Consider the following 24,782-nt stretch of genomic DNA (forward strand, 5'->3'; position numbering starts at 1 on the left):
GTGCGGGGCTAATTCTTCAGTGAAACACACTGTACAACCAGTTGACTTCTACTTTATCTGTGAACTAGCCTGTAAAAATGAAATGACAATTTTACTACTCTGGACAAAGTATTGCAGAAGTTGAAAAGGAAATAACCAATGATATTTTACTTGCCTTGGGAAAGAGATAAGTCTAATCCTGCAGCCATCAAAAACCCTTGGAGCTTTATTATCTTTAGTAAATGTTAATTAAGCGATTTGTACCTGTGTAAGACACTTGTTTGAAATGTGTGTAATATAAGCTTAGGAAAACACATTTTGTCAACCGAATCAGAAAGCATCTTTTCCTGGATGTTGTTATATGTGTAGCATACTGTTTTTACTTCCTCAGGAAAGTACTGTCATTCAGGCTTTGTTATACACCTAATTATGGTTGATGAGAAGACTTCATTCACCTAACTGCAAACCAGATTAGGATATAGGCACTTGAAATTCATATAATTCCAGCAGTTTGTCCTTCCTTCTTTCTAGCACTATCCAACTGTGTGTGTTCCCAAAACTCTGGTATCTCTGTTTTGGCTTGGACATTCAGGATTAGGTGGCAGTGTGTGCCCAGAACTGTCCGTTCTGGGAAATCAGTGCCTTTTTCCCCCGCCTAATGTTCTCTAGATCTGGGACAAATGGCCGGTGATGTTTATGGTGGCAGAGACAGTCCTGTAGGTAGAAGGCTCAACTGTGGCTCTGTTTTCTACTCTCAGGACTGTTTTGTTTTTATCTAGTGATTCCCACCTTAAATGCCCACACACTTTGGAAAATGCAGTCTGGGATCTTCGAATAACTCATGTCCATCAGAGTGCCTTAACCAGATTTGCTCTGTGCCACTGGTGGTTGTGTTCCTCGTTGTGTAGCGGTTCACCTTCTTCCTGTGAAGTGCCTTTGGTCCTATCAAAGTGACGGCTGGCTCTCGTAGACTGGCAGGGCAGAGGTGCCTGGAAGACTGCAATAGCACGGTGAAGATAAACATCAAACCACAGTAAATATTAGTTCAGCTAAAGGAAATAGGTTGTCATGAATGATCTATGTTAAGTAATATTCAGTGGAAGAAGCCTCTTCATCAGGTTGTTTTTTTTCTTGTCCAATTCAATCTACACCAGATAAATGAGGATTTCTCTGCTCCAGTTCCTCCATACTGTTCCACCTTTTTAGCAGACGATAAAAGTTCATCCAAATAGCCATGATATTTGAAATTTGAGCCTCCTCCGTATCTTGTGTCCTTTTACTCCCTTGCCCTCTACTCCCAGCTTTTACAAGCATCTCAGTAGTCTGGTTACTGATTTTCAGTGTAAAAGGGCACCTGCTTTGAAAGCTGCTGCTTGTCCTGAAGAATGGCTGCCTAGAAGAAAAGAAACATTACAGAGACCGGCTCAGATGCTGTAAACTTGCAGCAAATGTGTGAGCAGTCCCAGCCCATAGCCAGGCAGCTTGTGCGCCTTTCTCACCCCTGTTTATGACCCTGCAGGTTTAAGGTTCACTCAATCAGTAGTTTTCCTGAATCGGAAGCTGACTTTGCCACCTTTCTCCCCAAGGCTCAATCAAGACAATGCAATGCCTGCATTGCCTGAGGTCTCTACCATAGCAGTTCTTGATGTTTAAGATACAAAGATTAGGCTGTCACTCATAACTGAATTTAATTATTTAAGGGAGCGTTTCTGTTTGTGCACTCTACTGATGGGTGAGTTGATATCCTCACCCTGCTGGGTCTCTAAAGTTGTTATAAGTCAAGCAGGAGAAATATCCACAGTTGGGGGGCTTTTGAGACCAGATTCCCCTAGTGTTCAAGACTATCCCCATAACTTAGATAAACACGGTTGCTATGTAGAACATACTTTGCACATTTTACAAGTTGTTTCCGCCATAAGTACAGTCTCAGATGGAGTGCTAATTTTTATAGGGTTATCTTGCACGTACTGTGAAGTGGTCTTTATTCTACACTTCTTCAAGATGCCGACCAAGAGACTCTATGAACTCTTCTACTTTTCTACCCTTGCCTTTTCTACCAGCGTGTTTCTCCCATCAGCCGAGAACCTCCTCAGCGAGAATCAGGATGAGAATTATCACTCGAGTGCCTTTCCTTTTTTCAGCAAGACTATATAACAACTGTGGTATTTTGCTGGTAAAGCAATAGAAATTGGTTTTAGCTGTCCCATGGCTAGAATCTGAACCGTACAAAATGCATTCTAATATACCACATTGCAGGTTTGCTAAATGTACAGTCCATTCATAGATTTGACACACATTGTATATCAGCCATCTATATCTATCTGTACATGTCTGAGTGGCTCGTTTCTTTTGCTGTAGGACTCTAGCAAAGGTTGTTTATTCGTTGTCACGAGCAATGGTGCCTTAAGCTTCTACTAGACAACCTCTTGCATTTTATTTTTGGTGCATGATGTTTTCTCAAAGACAGTATCCTTGCTAGTGTGCATCTTCACTTAGGAAGAGTAGATTCTAGTTTGTTTCTCAGGCCCAGAGATGTCTTTTATAACTTAAGCACATATTATATATAATATGTTATATATATTAATATGTTAATAGAGTCATTACAGAGTGATGCTTGGTTGTTAGATGGCTAGAGTATTACATTAGATATCTATTGCATGTTCAAACTTCTTTAAAATAGTGATATCATTAAAAATGTTTGACTAATAATATCGGTAGTTTCTGAATGGTTTGTCGTGGAAGATCAAAACAAGTAGGGCTTTATCCGGATTACATTAAATTCAATGGAAAAAGATTATTTCAGAGTTAAATGTGCATTGAGCTGATCCCAGAAGTATAAGAAGAAAGATGTCTATGTATAATAGTTCATAAGCTAGGGAAGGTGAGTTTCTCATATTTATGCTCATGAACTATTTAAAAATCTTTAGTGTTCATCGTGGACTTCATTATGTTTTTAATCTGTTTGGTAAGACTGATTCAACAACACTAGTTTAAAAAAAAAAAAAAGCTAGTTAAGAAAAACAGTATTTTGGCATGTCAATTAGATGTTTCCTTCTTAAAAACACATCTAACAGGAATGTTCCCTTTCATGCCATATGTATTTTTAGTTATACGCTGGTCTGGCTCCTAACACAAGCAAGAACCCCGGAATAATACTGAATTGTTGCCTTTACAAATAGATTATGCAGATTATTCAAGCTGATAATACTTAATAGTTCCTGAATCTAAACTTTAGGTATGTGTGTTTTTTACATGTATTAGTCCAAAAGTACTGGTAAATGCTGGTAGCTCTAAGTTGTTGACCGTTTTTAAAGCAACCACAGATCACAGAATCACAGAATGGTTGAGATTGGAAGGGACCTCTGGAGATCATCTAGTCCAACCTCTCTGCTCAAGCAGCGTCCTCTAGAGCATATTGCCCAGGATCGTGTCCAGGCGGGTTTTGAATATCTCCAGGGAAGGAGACTCCACTACCTCTCTGGGCAACCTGTTCCAGTGCTCTGTCACCCTCACAGGGAAGAAGTTTTTTCTCAGGTTTAGGTGGAACTTCCTGTGGTTCAGTTTCCGCCCGTTGCCTCTTGTCCTGTTGCTGGGCACCACGGAGAAGAGGCTGGCCTCATCCTCTTGACACTCGCCCTTCAGATACTTATTCATGTTGATGAGATCGCCTCTCAGTCTTCTCTTCTCCAGGCTGAACAGGCCCAGCTCTCACAGTCTTTCTTCATAGGAGAGATGCTCCAGTCCCCTGATGGAAAACAAACTTAAAGAAATATAATTGAAGGTTCCTTGTTCCAAGGTTAGGAAATATAGCCGAAAGTTCTGAATCTGACCATCTTGTGTACGTGCCCAGTTTGCCGTTGCATGGTTGCGTGCAATTTTTCTACCAAATCTCTTATTCATCCAGTACCCTAGTGTACCCTATTTGAATGATGCTCTCTTAATAAGTTGGTCAATATTTTGTATTATCTTGTGAGCCGTTTGTAAAGTGTTTGAAAAAGTAAAAATGAAAAGTGCGATTGAAGTCCTAAAACAAAGTAACTCAGCTTTTTCTCAAAGCTATCCATGATCAGCCTCAGGTGAAAAAATGCACATCACTGTCACCCTATTGGCTTTCACCCAGACAAGAGTCTCTTGTGTGGACTAGTGTTAGGTCACCAGTTTTAAAGCAGAGGTAACAAAACAAGAAAAACGGAGAGAGAGATCTAAGACGCATAGCAGAGAAGTTCAGATACGCTGCCGAGTGGACATGAATGTGTTATGCAGTTCCACTGGTAAATGCTGCTTCAGTTATTTCAGCAAAACTCTGTGGTTGCCCTTTTATTTTTTGTTTTTTAATCAAACAGTTTTCATTTTTCTTAATTACCTTGGTACACAGCTCACAGTATTTTGCCTTCATTTATGCACATTGAGATCTTCTTTTCCCCCATCTGGGGTGCTTGTATCGGCTGTAATCCATTTGTGATTAACATCCTTCAGGCTTTTTTTCAGTGACTGGTGTATATGTATCAAAGCCCCAGGCTCATGGCAGCGGTGCTGTGCGTTAGCAGCAGCGGAAGGGCTGTGGATGCAAGTGCACATCATTAAATAAGGTGCAGTGGGAATGAAAGAGAATAATGCTCCCAGTGGTGGCTTCATCACAGTGTTCGCTTAAGGGCATCTGAGTTTTCTTTCTGTTCAGCTTACACCGTGTGGGCTGGTGGAGTATCGTACGGCAACGTGGGGGGCGCTAGCTCTGGGGTGAGAGATGTCGTATCGAACGGAGTTTTCCGAACGCGACGGCGCTTTGTTCCCCCGCAGCAGCTCTCGCCCGCTCCGGCCTCGGGAAGGCCGGGCACAGCGGGGCTCGCGCCTGGCTCGCTTACAGCCCGGGGCCCCGCGCAGGAGAGACCGCTCGCTTCTGCGGCAAGCCCGTGAAGGGCCTTCAGCGATAGCGTTTGTGTGGGTTATGTTCGCCTGAGCACGGGATATCTGATATCTACGTTTCCAATTGAAAATCCCAGCACATATTTATCCGGAGCCGTTTAAAGTTGTCGGCGAAGCCAGGTATTCTCTGCGGCTCGCCGTTTGGTGCTGACTTCAAAGAGAAAAGCAAACTCGGCGCAGCAAAGTGGCCCGTCGCTTGGGAAGTGCTGAGCGCTCTCAGAACCGCAGCTGAGGCACCGTGGCAGCATGTTCACCTATTTGTTTCAGGGGAAAAAAAACCCAAAACAAAACCAAACCAGAACAATGCAGAGGGAAAGCACCAGCAGGAGAACAGTATGTTCTTTGTAATGCTTTTTCTTTGGGGACAGCTATTGCTGGCAATAAGATTAAATCGCTGAAACCTTCCCTGAAGCTACATCTGCCACTGCCTACATTTTCCAACCTCAGTAATAAACTAACATTTGCCATTGTTCGTTTCTTCTGGATTTCATTTCTTACAGATTTAACCAGCACTATTTACCACAAGGCTTTCAGCTCTTGCTTGAAGCGGAGATCTCTGCCAAGTCCCTAAAAATATTCATAGCTCTAAAGAATCTGGTTTTAAATAATATCATAAAAAGTAGATGATATTAATGTAATAGTTCACACTGAGTTCACGTATTGCTGATGCCAATGTATAAAAATGATAGAAGTATAATAAGAAGTTCTCGGCAAGACTACCGTGAAGCAGTCAACAAAATGCTTTTACCCTTTTTCTTAGCTATCTGTATTTTGGCTGTGGCACTCCTTTTGTTAGCCCAACATATTAGAAAAATCTATGTGAGAGTTTTCTTTATGCTGACGCGCAGCGCGGTGCCTTTTTCACGCGAAGCGAGGAGGGGTGCGCGGTGGGGTGCTTGCAGGGGAGGACTGACGCGGCTCCCCTCTTCCCGCAGGACGCCATCGTTATCCACGAAGTCTACGAAGAAGGGGCAGCGGCTAGAGACGGCAGGCTTTGGGCCGGTGACCAAATTCTCGAGGTAAACGAATTATGAAGGGTCTCTCCGTACATACGTGTTTGCTTATACCTTATATGTTTTCTCCCAGGTACTTGTGTTCAGTACAAAATCGGTTTCTTGTGAGGGAAACGGTGCTCATTCAGTAGACTCTGTACTTCAAGCTTCTCTTCTGTCACTAAGAACATCCCAACAAATTGATACGTCCTTATGTATTCATACAAGCTGAAGGTACAAATTGAGACTATATTGAATTTAATTGGGCAAGGCAGTTGGTGAATTACGGAGTTCGGCTCAGCGTTATTCACCTGGTTAAGCTTTCGCTCAGAGGCCTGCGCTGCTGCGGGAGCTTCAGGATCTTCGTGCCGCTTGTAAGCCAAGCGCTGAGCTTCACGAAACGCAGAGCAAGCAAGCGAGGCTGGGGCGGCCTGGCTGCCCGCTCCCGCAGAGCCGGCCCCGGGGGCCGTGGCGGGGCTCCGGCCAGCCCGGCACGGTGGGCTTAATAAAGCTGTTGCGGCCAACGCGGCAAGATTATTTTTGCAAAGAAACGTACAGTCTTTTTTCCCGGGAGGCAAGCGTGGAAACGTAGAGAGGCAAGGGTTAAGGAAGAGCTGTTGGTTTGCAGATGCAAGTGCGTGCGTCAGGCGAAGGGGGTTCTCGCGCAGCTGTTTGCAGCGCCTCGCTGTCAGATCAGGACAAATTCCCAGCATGGCCATTAAGGCTTTCGTGTGTAGGGTTAGAAAAACAGAGAGGGGTACTTGGGGAGTTGTCTTTACAGCTCTTGCACTGAAAATATTTTTTTTAGTGTTGAGGCTGCATGTTGTTTTCGTTTTATAAATAACTGTGTATTAACAGAGCATGATAATTAGCCAGGTGATAAAAACGGAGAAGGTTAATTAATTCTTCACTGACCATACAGGAAAGTGCTAATGTTTGCATGCCATAATACTGTTGTTATTTCAGCTTTTAAAAGCTGTACTAATGAAGCAAGAGGACAACTCTGAACTAGTTTCATGTTAGTATGATGAAGTACACATAGATGTCTGAGTAGGGAAAAAAATAGCAATGCAGTATATAAATACGTGTGTACAGAATTAGTACAAACGCATATAATTACAATAAATTAGATGTAATTATCCTAAGGTAGAGTTGTGTATGTTTATATCTTTGCATAGTTAATAAGAGAGAAGTATTTTAATTGCCTTATAACTTATGTAATATAAGTAGATTAACATTATATTGTTATTCAGTTACAGTTCATACTACTTCCTAAAAAGTCTTTAAAAATATTTAAACATTGATATTTTTTGATATTGACAAAAGATGATTTTGTCAACAGAGTATTGGCAAATATCTTAAAGGGCATCCGTATAATCAGGCTTGGCAAAATCGAGAGACTAAATTTCAAGTTGCCGAGGTTTTCCCTTTCTTGCAAGGGAAGTGTAATTGAGTGCTCCAGGAGTGGTCTTGTGTGCCATCTATTGGAACAAAGCAAAATAACCAGTTAACATGTCCTATCTGGGCTTTGCCGTTGCCATTTGCTAACGGTTCTGGTTCCCTGTGTTTTTGCCTTGGTGCATTATGAAGCTGAGGGAGAAGGAGTCTGAACACCGATAACCTGTAAAGATAAGCAATACAGAAAAGGAGCACATCACGCTTTGTGTACTTGTAAAAATGAAGTGTTGTTCGAGGTGGTAGTTTGGGTTTAGATGTGCGTGAAGTTAGTTTGTCCCTGCCCGTTTTCCCACAGGCAAGATTGAACGGTACCATCCCATCGCAGGTGGCCCAAGGCACAGCTTTTCCGGCAGGAGAAGTAAAGGCAGAGCTAGGGTACGAACAACGTTTGTGTTCAGCGTGAGGTGACTGGTATCGGGCGTTGCAGCAATGCTCACATTTGAGCTTCTCCAGCATTTAAAAAGAAGAAAAGAGCACTCACAAAACTTCTAAGCCAAAATGTTTGGATTATTGTGATTTAAACTAGGCAGTAGCACAAGGTAGTGAACTATTATTCAAGAGGAAATCCAGGCGCTCAGCCCTCTGGAAATCAGAGCACTAAATTAGAGTGCCAAGGCACATCAACTTGACAAATTTGTCCTGTCACACGAGGATAGGATGCAAGTATGGTGATGAAAAGATCATTCATATATGTCATTTGGAAAGAAAACACTGATTATTTCAGGTGAATGGGATCGATCTGCGGAATGCCAGCCATGAAGAAGCTATCACGGCGCTGAGGCAGACGCCGCAGAAGGTGCAATTGGTTGTCTACAGGGATGAAGCTCATTACAAAGACGAAGAAAACTTGGAGATTTTCCACGTGGATATACAAAAGAAAACAGGCCGAGGACTAGGCCTCAGCATAGCTGGAAAACGGTAAGAATGCCTCTTCAATCAGACTGCCCTTCAAATGAGAAATATTTTCCTATTTGTCATAAGAAAAGCTGTAGCTATTAAACAGAATGTGAAGTAAAAGAAAAACTCCGTAAGCAACAAAATTTTGTATTTAAATATCTTCAAGGATGTCATGGAGTTCTGATTCTGGGTTGCCTAGCAGAAAAACAAAATACCTATGTAATAAAAGCTTCTGTTTCCTTTGGAAAAACCACAGTTTGCTTTGTGGAGTGGGTCTCTCACTTTGTGAGCTGGTATGGCCAAGTGAGCACAGGCAGACCTGGGAGCTAAACGTTCTGGTGGGTTCGTCGTACCTCTGTCTAAGGCTAACCTAACCGTGGCTTCTCTGACTTCAAAATAGAGAAAAAACTTCCTATTTCCAACTGCCAGGATAGGCCTTTGTAAATAAATTCATTAGTCAGACCTAGATCCTACTCGCTTTCAAAGTGACCACTTTCAGTGGAGGACAGGAGGCTGATAAAAAGGCTGGACCCAAATCCTGAAAGATACCTAAGTGACCGCAGAGCTCTGTAGACAGTAGTTCTGGGAGTACTGAGCAGAATCAGAGATACTGTGACAGCTAGCAACTGCTTAATAAAATATGATTTCTTACCGATGTATTTCTAAACCATTGCTATTAAGTCATTTGAACTAGAGCACTGATAGATTAAGTCTTCCCTTGCGAGAAGAGATTTGCAACATGACACAAGCAAGCACTCATTCAGTCTTGGTGCATGAGAATCTCATGGCTGCTCTTCTGTATTGCCAAAAAAAAAAATTTATTTTCTCAATTACAAATCATCATGTCATTATCCCGACTGCGTATGGTCAGTAAAGGTTCCGCAGCCGTTTTTTGACAAGAGTGGCGATGTTTAACCCAGGTGTTGTGAGCAGATTGCGGGCTGGATAATTAATTTAGCTTATGTAAATTACCCTGCAGATGGTTATCGCGGCCGCCAGCCCTCCCGCAATTGCTTCTACGCAAAACTTTCTGTACTACTGCAAAAAGCATCGATTGTGGTTTCTACCTTAGAGGTAGCTTAATTTGTGAAGGTAAATTAAATGATACCTATGTATAATTCAGTTTGCAAAGTGCTGTGCCCTTTAGGGTGAGGGAAACCAAGTGCCACCTCTTTGCATGACGTTCCCCATCAGCTGACGCCATACCGAGCCCCAAGCTGGGGCCAGGCGCGGAGAGCTGCTGCAACGGTGGGAAAGGAAGCCCCCGCAAGGAGGCTGAAGCTAATAAATCTGCTTATTCCCCTCTTCCGCTTGGCCGACCGCCTTCCTGCTCCTGCAAGCCTCGCTGCCTGCTGCAGAGGGAGAGCCACAAAGCTGGATTTTCTGCTGCATAACTCATGTGCAAACTATAAAAGTCTTTTCTGCAGACTTCTTTCTGCTCTTCTTTTTGGGGCCTCCAGGCTTCTAGAGAAAAAAAACTGAGCTGAACCATTAGGGCGAATAAAAAACAAAATAAATCCGAGGCTGCATGATTCATATCAGGCACATCAGGAGAGAGTTTAGCACCATCTTACACTGATCCGTGGCTTTTTGTTCACGCAAGTGCTATTTTTCATGAGTCTTTATGGATCATACAGTCAGAACTAGCAGTTCGAAGGAAAAGGCAGCATTAGAAATAGCAAAACATGCCTTGATTTTAAAACTCATAGATTTTTTACGCTCAAATGCATGAATGGAGTGTATAACTCGTGCTTCCCCTGCTCACAGGTTTCTTTTAATGTCTCTTAAATGAAAGTAATCTAAATTGATCTCTCAAAGAATATTGGATTGTGTGATTAGCCATATGCTTCTTGCATTGTCAGAAATGGAAGTGGAGTGTTTATCTCTGACATTGTTAAAGGAGGAGCTGCAGACCTAGATGGAAGATTAATTCAAGGAGATCAGATTTTGTCTGTTAATGGAGAGGATATGAGAAATGCCTCACAAGAGACTGTTGCCACTATACTTAAGGTGAGTACATAATACATTTTAAGATAGTGAACTGCAGTTACCGATATTGTGCAAGGTAATTGTCCTGAAGTGCTATTTACACGTAGGCAGGACAACTCAAACTGATTACCCAGACAAATTTCATCTGAAATTACTTTGGGAGATTCATTTGAAATGACTTCTCCATGTATATTTAGAAGTGGGGATGATATAAGGTGGGAAAACAGAGATACATGTAGTATTTAGACGTTTATTTGAAAAAGCCATATATTTCGTACGTTAGAAACATACTACAAAACCTGAGAGACCTACAAATCAGAACGGTGCTGAACCGAAGTGCCTCTGGCTTTGCTGTGCTAACCTGCAGATATAAAATTGCCTCTTAAATCCATTTCTGCACAGCTTTTTGTCCTGCAGGGGTGGGTTTATACTTTGAAGCACTCGGGCCTGACAGAATTTGCCCTCTTCTGTTAGAAAGCGCGTGGCTGCTGCCGTGCGTGAGTTGTAGCAGAGGGCCTGCGGCTGGTCGGGCTGCGTGTGCCCGTCGCTAGCTCTCCCCGTAGACACCCGGCCCGACACCCTGCGGTGAGGGTGAAAGGAAGAGGTGAGTGCAGCTGCTGACCAATTTCTACTCCGGACGCTATCTAGAGACAAGGACCGTTTTCCCTGCTGTCGCCACCAGTGTTTCCGCGTACGATTTCTTTTTTTTCTTGAAGAGACGGGCTGTATTTTTCCATACTTTTTCCATGCAGGCTCAATACTTGGCCAAAAGTTTACCTATTTGAAAATTTGAAGTTGGTAATACGAGGGTATATTACTTAGTTGACTCTGCCTGCCCTAAATTTAGATTCACCCTTTTCTGCAGTGTTTTTCCTCTGAAGTGTTTTTCACGAGTGTTGTTTGTGGCAAGTTTTTGTTATAGAAGGTTTTTTTGAGTGAATAATTGGCCATCTACAGTGCGATCTAAGAACTGCTGTGCCAGTAGAAAGATTCATACTGGCTTCAGGAGGTACGGTAGCTAATACATCGGTCCCTGGATTTAGGGTTTTTTGTATTGTCCAAATGAAAACATTGAAGTCGTGAGCATTCAGTTCCTTGTGGTTTCTTCAGAGTTGTCACTCTGAAAACAAACATGATTCTGTCCAGGAGAGCATGAAACATTGTATGTCTCCTTAAATGCTGCACACTGTGGTTTTGTTTTGTTTTGTTTTTTCCCCCAAGTGTGCCCAAGGCCTCGTGCATCTTGAGCTTGGGAGACTGCGAGCTGGATCATGGCTGTCATCACGGAAAACATCCCAGAACAGTCAGGTTAGCGACAGATTTCATAACTGTAAAAGAAACTGTGAAGGGACAGGGCACACAAGGGTGCAGGTGGGGCCCAGTCCTTCCGTAGACCTCTACAGCCAAGGATGCAGAGCCAAATCCTTTATCATGATGATTTTATTTTCCTGTGTTGAACTGCAAAGTGTTTAGAGTTAAGTGTCATATGCAGAAATGCTGAGTAAGTAGAAGAGTCAGTTAATCCTTTTTTTAAGGAGCCCGCTCCTGAGACACACCACAAACATTTAATCTCTCTTTCTCAAATGATGATGTGCAGAAATTTTTTTAGACCAGCAAAATGCTGAATGTATGTTCTGCAGCTGTTTTGTCAATCAGAATGGGTTAATTAAACTGAACTGTATCTTTGCCTATCTTATGGCAGAACCACATGAGAGCTGCTTGCTCTCGAAGAAAACACAGAGCAATTTCCTGCTTCACTTGTTTTTCACCTGAAGCGAGGACAGCGATTCATTTTTCAGTCAGTGCAGGGCTTTTCCTCTCTCCTTCCCACCACTAGCTGAGACACTGATATCATTAGTACTAAAATCTGAGTACTGCAAGGGAGAGAAGCAAGGCAAGATGACTAAGAAAACTGGAGGTTTTTGATGGATTTTCCTTCTGGATTTTCCTTCCTTTCCTATTTAGGCTGCTGATGTCCCAGAGAGAGATAAGCTGTGGTTCACAGCAGTGCTGTTGCTACGGAGTATTTTGCTGTCTGCACATAGCCAGCTGTTGGGGACGTGGGGGTGGACAGTTCCCACACACATCCCTTTCCCAGGCACTGCTTTGCACTGATAGCTAAGCAAGCATCACCCCTAGGATCCAGCCCACCCCCCACAAATGCTAAGTTTTTCATTTTGGAAATAGAGAGGAGAAGCCGTAGGAGGCTTAGGGGTGTAAGTTAAAGCAGGAGTGTTTTTAAGGAAAAAAAGCAATTCTCCCCTTCAGTAGGAGGGGAGGCGTGCCCTTGATGTTGTGCATGAACAACCCAAAAAGGGTATCTAAATCTTAGGGGATATTTTCTTAACTTTATAAAGGACGGCAGCAATCCACTCTGGCGTCCATGAGGATGACATGTCAGTAAGGGCTAAGGAACCCATATCCATGTGGGAATGGCTGTGCGAAGCCCAGCTTTAAAATAATGACTAAATATCTTTGGAGAAACATCAGCATTGCATGCAGCAGGCAGGAAAAATGAAAAAATAGAGAGAGAGGATACTGATTGCATTAAGGAAAGACCACAGCTTCGATTATTACTGTTTTGGTCAGTGTATCCACAGTTAACCTAAGAGACAGCAACGTAATCAGAAAGTGCGGGATAAAAATTGTCCATCCAATTTTACAAAGTAGAGCTAAAAACTCAGCTGAAAGGGAAGCAAAATGCCACAGTATCTAACGTGATTCTATGTAGAAAATGAGTTCAAAAACTGAGAACTTCATCCCCCTTTCTTTGTACCGTAGAAGGCTTTTGCAGGAACCTGGTTACTTCTTAACTTCTTTTAATAAAAGTCTTAATGGCTGTTCTTCATGCAGAGTCACTTGAGAGCCTACATCTCACTGGAAAACACAACTCAGGCTCCAAACTGACTTGCTGATTTTGAAAACTGAATAAATGCTTCTCAGCAAAACAGTTCCAAGTGTTATAAAAATCTTGGCAGATGATACGGCAAATCAGCCTGAATGATTTGCACAACTGCGAGTGGCATTTTAGAAGCTGCTGGCCAAGAGCATCCAGAACTTTTGTCCTCCCTTGGCTTTTTTGGGTCCGTTGCGTACCTTTAACTGTAGAATTACAAGCCTTGTGGTGCAGGACCGTGATTTCTTTCACACGCATGGCAAATTGTGTTAAGTGACCCATGAATTGGCAACTGAACATGGAAATTGGGCTCTGCCTGTTGTTTGTCACTGGCAGCTGCGCACTGGTCACTTAGGAGAAATGCTGCCAGAGCTTTTGATTTGCTGCCTAATGCGTTTAGAGGCAGCAAGCTCTACTGTGTGCTGAGCAGTATGGACCAGATCTTTGTTTTGTATACGCCAGCTTAGCTGCAGAGGTCTGGCAAAACCTCAGGTTCAGATACACGTCCTAAATCGATAACGATGTTTCCTCTAAGAGAGAGAGCCTGAAGATAAAGCAAGATACGGAGGTAGGGTAAAGTAGTGCTGGAAGTGAACGGCCAAGAAGTGATAATGCACACGAGCAGGTTTCTCTGGAGCCTTCCCTTCTGTGGGTGGTAATACCAGCGTGTTCCTCTGCTCGGGGGTGTTATTCTGGTGATTAGGGTAGGTCCTTGGTGGAACGCAGGGAGCAGGGTCAACTGCAGGGCCTTAGACAATACATTCAGCTAAAACGGCGAAGCCTATAGATCACTGCCGTGTAACAGGATGGGTATAAGCATTCGGTGTGCGGCAGGAGCCGTGAGCTCATCCCGTCAGGGGACCGATACATGCTCGTCACATGATGTGATGCTTATACGGCGCATCATGGTGAAGCCGGCAGCGAGCTGCAGCGGTGCCCCAGCTCCGCGGGAGGCTGCGAACAGGCCCTGGGGCGGCTGGTCCGACTCCACGTGGCCTCTGGGGCAGAGCTGAGCCTCGGGTGTGTACGTAAAGGAGTGGAATGCAGCCTTCAGCACTGCGAGCAATGTCACGTGTGCCCACAGCTGAGGGACAGGTTTTAATAAGTTCCTCTTTGAAAATGGAGTGTGCCTGATGTGGTGTTTCCGATCCGGTGGGTATTTCTGAGGGCACCCTTGAGCCCTTATAGTGCAGGGACTCTCTTAAAATTACCGTTTAGGTCTGACTCAGAGGTTGTGATGTATTTTTGCCTTCAGGCGAGCCAACAGAGCGTCCACAGTCACTTCCATCCCGCGCTTGCTCCAGTCATCTCTACTTTGCAGAATTTTGTCAGCACAAAGAGATCTTCAGCAGATGTCTCTCAGAGAAACTCAGGTATGACAGGTCAGAGACAGCCTGTGAAACCTAGACAGCCGTCAGAACAGCTGCATGTTGTTGGCAGTGCTGCTTTTTATTTGTGCTAGTTTAAAAATAAGATTTAATACTTGTATCTGGTTTTCCTAATCAGTCTCCCAGAAGATACTGGGAGAAGACTCTGAACACTTTCCAGCAGATGACATTATTTTTATTTGTACTAGTAGAGAAATGGCTCCTCTATTTTAAATGTAAAATTCCTGCACCTGCTATTCCCAGGCGTCCTTGTCTGAGGCTTAGAACAGGCAAGGTGCTCCCTGACATCAGAAACAGTTTTCTCAGTGAATAAAGCTGCCACCATTTCATATGGATCTTTGTTATTCTTGAGTGTATAAAAGGGCATTTTGTAACGAGAAAGTCACAATGCGCAGTTTGCAGTTTGCAGATTTAGTGAGCACTAAATCTACAGCCTCCAATAGGTTGTAGAGGGCCTGCACATTTGTGTGCTCCCACCTGTGCCGGAAAGTCTTAACCTTATTTTTTAACCTTCTGACCGTGGGCAGAAGTAGAAGACATTTATTGCGGTTGTTTGCATGCCTGGGAGAAGATATGTGGCAGTTTGGGAAGCCTTCTTTCAACCAGTTTGAAGGGCCTTGTAGCACTAATTGCGCATGGCTGCGTACCCTGATTCTAGCTTTGCACTGGTTTGGGTGTCCGCTGTCTCCGACCGCACACCGCACCTCAGCAATCCTGCCTGGTGTATTCACAACAGATATCTGCACAAGCACATGTGTGTGGCAGGGAGAAATACTGATAGGTGTTAAAAAGAGCCGTTGACTCTTGAAAGAGGCTAATTGTATCTGCATTCTAAAAGGTTCTTAAAATTGTTTTAATTAAAGCTGTGAGAATTAGGGATTATTGTAGCAGAGCCCAAGACCTAACATACCATCAACTTCTAGGCTATTGAATCCCAGTTCAAATGATTCCTCTGAAGTGCCTCAATCTCTCTCTCTTTTTTTTTTTTTTAATAATGCTTTGAGTACTTTTAAATGTCCTGTAGCTAGATATATGCCAGCCAGACTTCCTGGCTGTCTATTATTTACTAATACAGCACAAATTAGAACAGGAAATCAATGGAACCTCAGCAGTCTCAAACGAGACATGTGCCCTAGCCTTTGTGGTAGGGACACCGTGATTTATGAATAATAAGCCAATCTTTAATTGAGTGAAATGCACAATAGGGCTTTTCTTTAGGCCAGCAGAGTGCTGCTATTCAGTAGATTATGGTGAGCAAGGGCTGTGCTACAATGGGCGTCACAGTGGCATCCGCCAGACAGAGCCATTACAGCCGTATTCATCTCCCGGTGAAACAGAAATCCCGTCCTCCTCACGTGAGCAGCGCTGCCGATTTGGCACAGGGAGGCTCTGCTTCTGCTTGGTGATAACTCTGACTAGGCAGCAAGGGACCATCGTCACCTGACAGTGTTATCTCTTAATTATATTATCTCTTAATTACAGAAGCTAATTGTTTGTTTCTTTATTAGGAGGAGCAGATATGGGCCCAAGGACTGTGGAGATAACAAGGGTCAGTGAGTTATTTTCTATCAATTCAAAAAGCTGTCACCTTTAACTGAAGGTGTTAATTCTATTGTGTGTCTCAGAGTAAAACTGCATTATGATTTTTTGGTTTTTTTGAATGTACGCCTGTACAACAGGGCCTGTGTGTGAGGATGTGTGCGTACATCAAACCTGTTTCAGTCTGTTCCATAGATCAAAAAGATCGGTTATTGCTACACCCTGAACATTGACCTCTCTGAGTTGCTGCAATTGCAAATGTTTTTTGTTTTGCTTTAGGGACCAAATGATGCACTTGGTATCAGCATAGCAGGAGGGAAGGGGAGTCCGTTAGGAGATATTCCCATCTTCATTGCCATGATTCAAGCCAGTGGCGTGGCTGCACGTACTCAAAGACTCAAAGTGAGTAGAACGGTCCACTCAGTACTTTCTATTGCATTTGCCGTGTTTCCTCCAGCAAAGGAGCCTCAAACATTTCCATGTATGGCTGTCACCTTGATATTGCTTCATAGGCTGCTCTCTGTTTTAAAAAAAAAAAACCTGCCCTTCTCTTCCCGTTTTGATTATGTTGCATCCTGGGATAATTGCAGTGGTTGTCCACATGGAAAAGTAATGTTAAGAGAGAGAACGTGCGTGCATTTGCGGCAATCTTCAGATGCATTTGAGCTGCGAGAAACAAGGTGGAAGCTCTGCAGTGTGTCCAACCGGACTGGGAGAAAAGAAGAATGGGCTGTTCCCGGGGCTGCAGATGGGGCATCATTTAGAGCTCAGACAAGGTAGAAACTAGATCAGAAGTTACTTGGTTGATCCTAAGGCCTGTATGAAGAAATGCCAAAATAAAGTAGGCCATAATAACATCAGGCTACAGGAAAAGGGGAGTTGTTTTACCTGCAGGGTAGCAGGGACGTGTTCCTCGCCAGATATTTGGGTTTTCAGGAATGACTGTGGTGAGCATTTCCATAGTTAATGGAGAAAGTTTCAGGGAATCTTTATTGCTAAAAAGAACTTATTATGCAGATATATAGGAAAATTGTGTCCCCGATTCTGCCATGAGATTCATTAGCAAATGCCACTATTCTCATACAATGTCTTTAATAGAATTGCACAAGAGCACTCAGTGCCAGGGTCAAGATAGGTTTCACGTATAAGAACAAAAAGTCGTAATGCTAATTAGATTAATATCAGAAGTGCCTGCTTTCCTATACTGCATTCAGCATGTGCATCCATAATCTGTAAGAATATGAACTTGTCTGGACACATGGACTCAAATCCTCTGTGGGTGGAATAACAACAGGGAAAATGTCACTCCCTCTGCTTGTAAATGGAAATAGTAAAATGCAAGCTACCTTTGTTTCTCTGATTGCACTGTTATATTTTAAAAACCCATATCATCCTCGCTCTGAAGAATGGTAAATGATCACTAGCGACGCAGAATCCTCGTGAGAGGAATCCTGGAAAAGAGAAGTATGAGAGTGAAGTGCCAAGTTCATAAGGAAATTTAAGCATTCTTAATTTTAATTTTCCCTAATACTGGTAATTTTCCATTACTGTTGTACTTTTAGGTTGGAGATCGGATTGTCAGTATTAATGGGCAACCTTTGGATGGGCTGTCTCATGCAGATGCTGTTAATCTACTAAAGAATGCTTATGGGAGCATTATCCTGCAGGTATGGTGATAAATTGAACATGCAGCTGCATGAGGGTAGATAAATGGCATTCAGGGAAAAAAAATCCTAAGCATCACTGGCACAAGGCATCACAGAATTGCAGGGTGCTTGCTGGTGGGAATTACACAGAATGAAAGCAAGAAATAATTTTCATTCAAAAATTCTTTATTGCCACCCATACAGGCTGTGAGCATGATTATATAAAAGCATAACAAAGGGAACAAAATGACTTGTTGCTACACATGATAAATCAACAAGCTTTCAAGTTTGTTTTTTTTTAATTTGAAGTTAGCTAGGAACAAGAAATTACGTGTGTGTTTATGTGTGTGTTCATGCTACTAGACTGTGACCTCACTGTCCACAGTGCTAATTCCCTTGTTCTTGAAAGGGGGAAAAGAAAGCAATGCTCGCTGCATTTAGTGTAAATGATAGCATCATAATTAAGATGGTGCTGTCTAGAATTGATTATTCTACAGGTAATGAATAATAACACTTGAGAGAAAAAAAGTGGTATCACTGCCATGTTTATATTGCTAGCTAAAAGCAAGACATGTTCTGCCACTTGGGCTCTAATTGCTGCTTGCCAGTATATTCATCTTTAGTTTATTTTTATGTTTACACAAAGAAACAGGAAAAATACTTGCCAGAGAGCATTCAGAATACTGCTACTACTCATTTGCAGAATTATTGTAACAATGAGAAAACAAGCTTAAGACATACCACAAAAACCCACTCTAATTTTCTTTATCATCATAGCATATTGGATTTGAACACGTCTGAGACATTGTTGTAAGCTTCTTACTTTGTGTTGCAAAAATGAATATGACTATAAGAAAAATGCCAAAAAGAAATGGAATGATAACAAACTTAGTTTTAGACTTGCTTATTCTTTGTTTTGTCTCTCCACAAACTGCTGACCAGGTAAGTGATGAGCCAGTTCCAGAGCAGATGGTGTATTTGTGAACTTCCAACTACGCAGATACGCACCAGCTGAGGATTTTCTGTTAAATTATAGTTATCATATTGTTACTAACACGGAGTAACTTTACTTTTCATGTCAACAGTATTCCCTGAACAGAAATGTGAAAGCTTGCTGCAGAACCCAAAATTGCTAATCTTGAAAGCTGTAATACAGAATATTCTACCTCATCATGTATTTAAAATATTCCTGATGAAGCACACTGTCAATTGCTCACTGCATAAACAAAGAGCTTGTTCTAGAAATGTCTTTACTTTGTCAGTTGAGGGTTTTTCTTCCACTTTTTTGCTGCGTAGCTTAAAACGTACTTAATACTTTTTACAGACGACACAGGTTTATTCTGGTAGAATACAGTCCGTTTTTCTGTATTAAAATCCTGTTATGTGAAGGTAGGAGGTTATAGTTTAGCGCCACTGGGGAGCAGCGTGGAAGCCCTGCCGTGGGCATGGTGATGTGGTTGCGTTACATGCTAACCACAGGTACTTCTCAATCACTGGATTGCTTTTTTATTAGAGCAATATAAGTGGAATAATCCTATCAGCCTGATAATCATGACTGATGTGTCATTAAGTAATTCTATTTATTATCAGGTTAGACCACTTCATGGCAAACCGCTTTGAAAGGTCAGATAATTGTGTTCAGTGGTGTGGAAAGGCTTATTATCAGTACGTCCTGGGAAGGATGGTAAAGGAGTTTGCAAATGCTGTTTGCAAATGGGAGATTAGGGTCTCAGGGGAACAATCATCCCTTCCGGCTGTTTTGATGCTTTGGTTTAATTTAATTTCTTTTCTGCAGGTGTAGTAATGAGATAAGGGGGAGCTTTTTTACAAGGTTGTTGAACTCTGATACATTCTTAGAGCCAGCTGAAGATTTTTGAATATAGATTTATTCTGCCCTCGTTTCACTTAGCAACAAAATATGAGGAAAACTGGCACTCTTTTCCTTTACTGAAATGGGAAAGAAAATTGGTGATGTATTTTCTGTCTGAGTCAGGGGCAGTTATCTTGTCTGCTGGACCCCCTCAGTAAGGACACCCAGGAACCTGAGTGCTGGGACGTGATGTTTGCAGCAAAACTGGGTTGTTTTTTTTTTTCCCCTTGAAAATGCCACAAGCCTTCTTGTTTCCAAATGATTAAAAAGGAGAAAATATTGTTGTGGAAGAGTTGTGAGCATACTTTTAAAACAGGTTATTTATATAATGGAATTTTTTTTTTTGAAAAGGTATGTTTCCCCTAAGCCATGTTCACAGCAGGGAGTAGAAAAAGTGCCCATTAACTCTGATAAAATAAGGCCATAGAGAGCTAGAGTAACTTTGACAATCATTAGGTAGTTGTCACTGTCTCCGACCCAAACTCTCGTGCTGTACAATAAGCATCCAGAAGAGCACAATATCTCATCAGAAAGAGTTGAAGTTAGGGAATTATTGCTACACATAGTTGGTATGAAATGTATGTGCTCTCAGCTGTGAATACTTAGAAGAATCCAAAACACTTCATGGCGGTTTCCTCACATTTTTCCAGAAAAAGAAAAGAATAGAAAATTAGCATACAATGAGAGTTTTAACAACAACAGAAATCTAGAGGGTATTGACACTTTGTCTTTAACTAGCCCCATCGGGCCTACATACTGCAAGACTTTTCCTTAGGAGGCTAAACCCCTGTGGATGGCAAAACCCAGACCTCAGTGTTCAAGTAACCCCTTCTCAATACATCGGTACTCACTAGCTGGCTTGGTAACTAACCTATAAAACATTGATATGATTGTTTCAGAAAGCCTGTGCAGGTTTGCTGCCTCATTACCTGTGAAAATATCATTAACTATATGAATTAGTTGGTGATAGTAATTCAGGATGATGTCAGAATAATACAGGGGCCAGGTTTGGAAAGTTTAAGAAATGCAGTCTATTGCCGTTAGTGGTCATGATGGAAAGTGCGGGAGAAACGGCAGAAACGTTGAAACGAAGGATTATTTTTTTCCCCCATTCAGCAAACAAGCTATACCAGAGATCACATAAGGAGACACAGTGGGCAAGGGGGGTGGGAATGAGGCCCTTGCATCTCATCGCTTCCAGCTAATCTGCGCTGAGGGAATTCGGGGCTTTTGCCTCACGGGCCAGAGAGTCCAATAGACTCTTGGATCTCTGCGTTTTGTTATAGACTAAGGTGCTTGGTGTGGGAGACCTTTACTTTGATGGCCCATGTCAATCCTTAGCACCTCAGGTTGACTCTGAGACGCACCTGTTTCCTTGACAAAGTAACCTCTTCTGCCTGTCATCAGGAACACCCTGGACAGCATGTGATAGTCGTGTTAACGCAATAGAAAGCTTCAGAGCAAAGTTAGCGTTAGTAGGAAATTTAAGAGAGTAGGATTTGTATTTGAAATTTGATTGAAACACATCAATATCTGTTTTTCCTAGTGGATTGGCTGTTTTCTACATAATTAGCACAGATGGCTTTGGTATGAGGTGACGATGCACAGTACTTCAATACATCTATCTTCTTGTTTAGGTTGTGGCTGACACTAACATCAGTGCCATTGCTACCCAGCTGGAGAGCATGTCTGCAGGATGCAACCTTAACTCTTCGTCGGAGCATCCTTCTGAAGATCCTGAGTGAGTCTGAGCTTCATCTGTGTAGCTGGGATGCATTTCTGTGCCTCATGTAAAGGAAAAGCCTAGGGTGGCGAAGGAGGTCTCTTCTCATTGCTTCTCTCTCGTCTAACTTCTATCACCTTTAAAATGGTAACTGTTACCTTCTCCGAGCTGATTTTGGACCTGTGTCTATCTTCACCTGGTAATGGAAACTGCCCGAGTAAAGGAGCACAAAATGTGTTTCCAAGCACCTGTTCTTGACTTTTTCCAAAAACTGATGTCCCTTCTTTTCTCGTGTGTTACCTAACATGGTGGGTCTGTCCTCGTCTGTTGGCTTCCTTGCCTGAAACAGGTTATGATCGTAGCAGTTCAACATGATTTGTCATGGGCAAACTGAGACAAGCGATATGCAAAAAACTGGTATCAGAGAGAAATGTTTCAAAACATGTCCAAGAACCCTCTTTTCTTTGTCTTTTGAATCTGTTGAGCTCTACAGTTCTACTACATCTGCTTAATGAATTTTCTACCTACTGCAATTTTTTAATATGGTGATAGAAATTAGAGATCTAGCCCTCCCATGGCCATGCAACATTCTCCATCATATGTTTTTTAGCACAGCTTACAGCATTCCACTTATCATTTTGAAATTCATTTGATCTTCATTTTGATTCATTTGCATCATTATGTTCTTCATTTTTGTTCTTTGATTCATTATATTTATTTTAAGAAGCTGAGATGCAAGTTGCTGTCCTGTCTCAGGGGTTTACGAGTATAAAAGTTAAGCTATTTATGCTGCATTGTCTAGTTTTACAATGTGCAGTACTCTTTTTATTGCTTCTCTCAAAGGAGAATTGCTTACCTCAGAAAAGGATCTGTATTCTCTTTTTCCACCAAAATAGTCAGGAAATCTGAATTTTAAAATATGAAACCGAATTAGGTAGGCGTATGCATTCATTCTTTCCTTAAAGAAATGACTAGATATTGGTCGTCATAGACTGTGCCTTCTTTAGGAGGAAGATGCCAAACAGCTTTTGTCCAGATTCTTTCTAAATATGTAGAAGCAACTTTTTAAAACTTGAGATGGATATATAGATATGAGTGGTCTCAGTTCCACCTAAAAATCTTTCTCTACTCGATGCAGACAGGAGAAGCCTCTGAAGAGCAATTGAGGGCCTAGGTAAGGCACTGAGCGAGGAGCTCTCTGGAGCTGGCCACAGGCAATGTGAGGCACAGGGACGTACGTGGAATTTAGCTTGTTTGAAAATAGCCAGAAGAGCCTGCAGTACTGCTGAGATTATAAACCCAAGTGCTGCTGGTTGCATCCTGTCCATTAGACTCATTGCTCCGAGGTCATAAAATAAAGCTATGCTGCCAGGGAATTGTTGTGGTTCCTGCTTATCCATACTGAAGAAGACAGCTGGACCTGTGTGAAAGCAAACTCTTGCTTAAATATGTGCAGCAACTGTAACTTAGAGGAGTCTCACTCCTGCATCACAGATACTTCAGTTACTCACTTTGAAAATAAAGAGCTCTTTAAAAGTGAGTATGTGGAGCAGCTTTTGAGCTCAGGGCTGCACAGTAGTGTGTCTCAGCACAGGTACAGAGTCATGGTTTGTGACTGTATGAAAAGCTTCCTCATAGATAAACGTCTCTTTAAGTATTCCTTCTACAGAAAGTCCCAAGAGACAGACCTTGTTCTTCTAAGTGATATTTATTGTGTTTTCAGAGCACCTCAACCTAAGATTATTACTTTGGAGAAAGGCTCTGATGGACTGGGATTTAGTATTGTAGGGGGGTATGGAAGTCCCCATGGAGACCTGCCCATTTATGTCAAGACTATATTTGCCAAGGTATCTTTTTTTGTTTTCTCCCTTTTTTCTATGTTCTCTTTAAACGTAAGCTGGATAATATCTATGTAGTCCAAAGCAAAAGGTACTGTCTGGGTATGTGCACACGGAGGTCAGTAGCTGGACCCAGAACTCACAGCTGGCTTCTCAGAGGAAAAGTTTATATTTCACATTACCGATGGCAACAAGATACTTTATCTCAGCAATATTGCTCTGTGTACATGGGAAGCATCTTTTTAATCATTAATATATTTATAAGGCAATTTTACATCTGGAAATCCTGAAGTGCCTTACAGAGGTATCGTTTTTTCCCCTGTAGTTGTGAGGAGACAGTTGCAGAGACGTTGTATCTTTGTAGCTAAACTTCAGCTGCAAAAGCAGAAATAAAAATCCATGCTATCCATCCAGATAGTCATCTCAATGAGAAGACACTGAGTGAAAAAGTGCCGTAGCTTGCGACCTGATGGTTCCCACAGCAATATTGGCTTTAGTTATTCTCATTTGCTTCCAGTTTCTTCTCATGCCTCTCCATGAGTGCTCCTCTCCCCTAGATGTGCTATTTGTCACAACCCATCGGTTTCCCTTCCCTCCACCCCCCAAAAATCCCCCGAAGCCTCCTGGAAAAGCCCCCCAGGGATGGCCGTGTGGCAGCAGGGGTGAACGCTGGGAACGCCCAAAGCCGGCGTTGCTGGGAGCTGCGCTGCGCTGGCGGCGTCTGTCTGCACCCTCCCCAGGCAAGCTTTCCTGTAGGCATACGCTCCGTGCGCAGTGTCCCCGGGCCGTGCCAGCACAGCAGTTGTCATGTTGTGTCTCCCTGTCACGCTGTGACATGTTGAGTGTATTTGAGCCCCTCACAGTGGGAATTCTGCGTCTCGACCGGTCTTTAACCCGAACCCGTATCGCCAGCAAAGCAACTGCCAGCGGCTCTTCCAGCAGAGGCGCAGGAGGCCAAGTTGCCCTCAACCATTTTTGAGGCCCTAAGCTCTTCATGCAGAGGAAGAGACAAAGAATGACAACTCGAGTCCTTCTCCCACCATTGCCACTCGGCAGGTCTTGTCACACCTGATGCAGTGCAGCAGCATGGAGCAGAGCTCCCCGGCCAGCCGTTCCCCACGGGACTGTACGTCAAGGCCGTGGGAGGTGGAACACCGCGAGAGAGCCGGTCAGACGGCCCGGACGCGATGGAGAGCCTGGAAGGAAACTCTGCTCTCCTCTCCCACCAGGGCAAGGGAGGACTCGGGGTCCCAGCCTCCTGGCTGCCAGGACTGAGGAGCAAGGGGGAGCACAGTTCAGTACAGGCTCATCCTGAGGGGGCAAAACGCCCCCAAAACAGCCACAGACGCAGAGGGAGAAATGCCCTTTTCTCGCCCGTGCAGCTGCTGGGAATACTCTCAGCATCTGCCAACAAGCTATTTTAGCCATGACTTCATGAAAGGGATTTTGGAAATGGTGGTGTGGGAAAACAGTGGGAATTTGGGATTCTGCATGTTGCATAAAGTAACTTTGAAGTCGGTCACCAAACATTGTCCTGTGCTTACTTGCTGTCACGTCAGCGTCTCTGACAAAGTAGATGACATAACTAAGAAAATGTCATGTAAAGGAGGCTTGGAAGTCATATCTCTTCTACTTCCACAATGC

The 24,782-nt window shown here is 42.9% G+C and overlaps 1 protein-coding gene across 4 annotated transcripts in view; it reads left to right on the plus strand.

Annotated features, from left to right (window-relative positions):
* The window catches only part of PATJ (PATJ crumbs cell polarity complex component), a 161,838-nt gene that overhangs the window by 133,617 nt on the left and 3,439 nt on the right, over positions 1-24,782 (plus strand). For 3 of the 4 annotated variants that reach the window (XM_068953372.1, XM_068953369.1, XM_068953371.1), the window contains 10 exons: positions 5,838-5,921; positions 8,077-8,270; positions 10,112-10,259; positions 11,460-11,546; positions 14,390-14,507; positions 16,031-16,071; positions 16,341-16,463; positions 17,624-17,728; positions 21,215-21,318; positions 23,024-23,147. In XM_068953372.1, the coding sequence (XP_068809473.1) occupies positions 5,838-5,921; positions 8,077-8,270; positions 10,112-10,259; positions 11,460-11,546; positions 14,390-14,507; positions 16,031-16,071; positions 16,341-16,463; positions 17,624-17,728; positions 21,215-21,318; positions 23,024-23,147 (1,128 nt within the window). The remainder of the gene's footprint in view (positions 1-5,837; positions 5,922-8,076; positions 8,271-10,111; positions 10,260-11,459; positions 11,547-14,389; positions 14,508-16,030; positions 16,072-16,340; positions 16,464-17,623; positions 17,729-21,214; positions 21,319-23,023; positions 23,148-24,782) is intronic. The other variant, XM_068953373.1, reaches the window with a different exon arrangement.

Source organism: Struthio camelus, chromosome 8 (assembly GCF_040807025.1).
Source record: "Struthio camelus isolate bStrCam1 chromosome 8, bStrCam1.hap1, whole genome shotgun sequence".
Taxonomy (NCBI): Eukaryota; Metazoa; Chordata; class Aves; order Struthioniformes; family Struthionidae; genus Struthio; species Struthio camelus.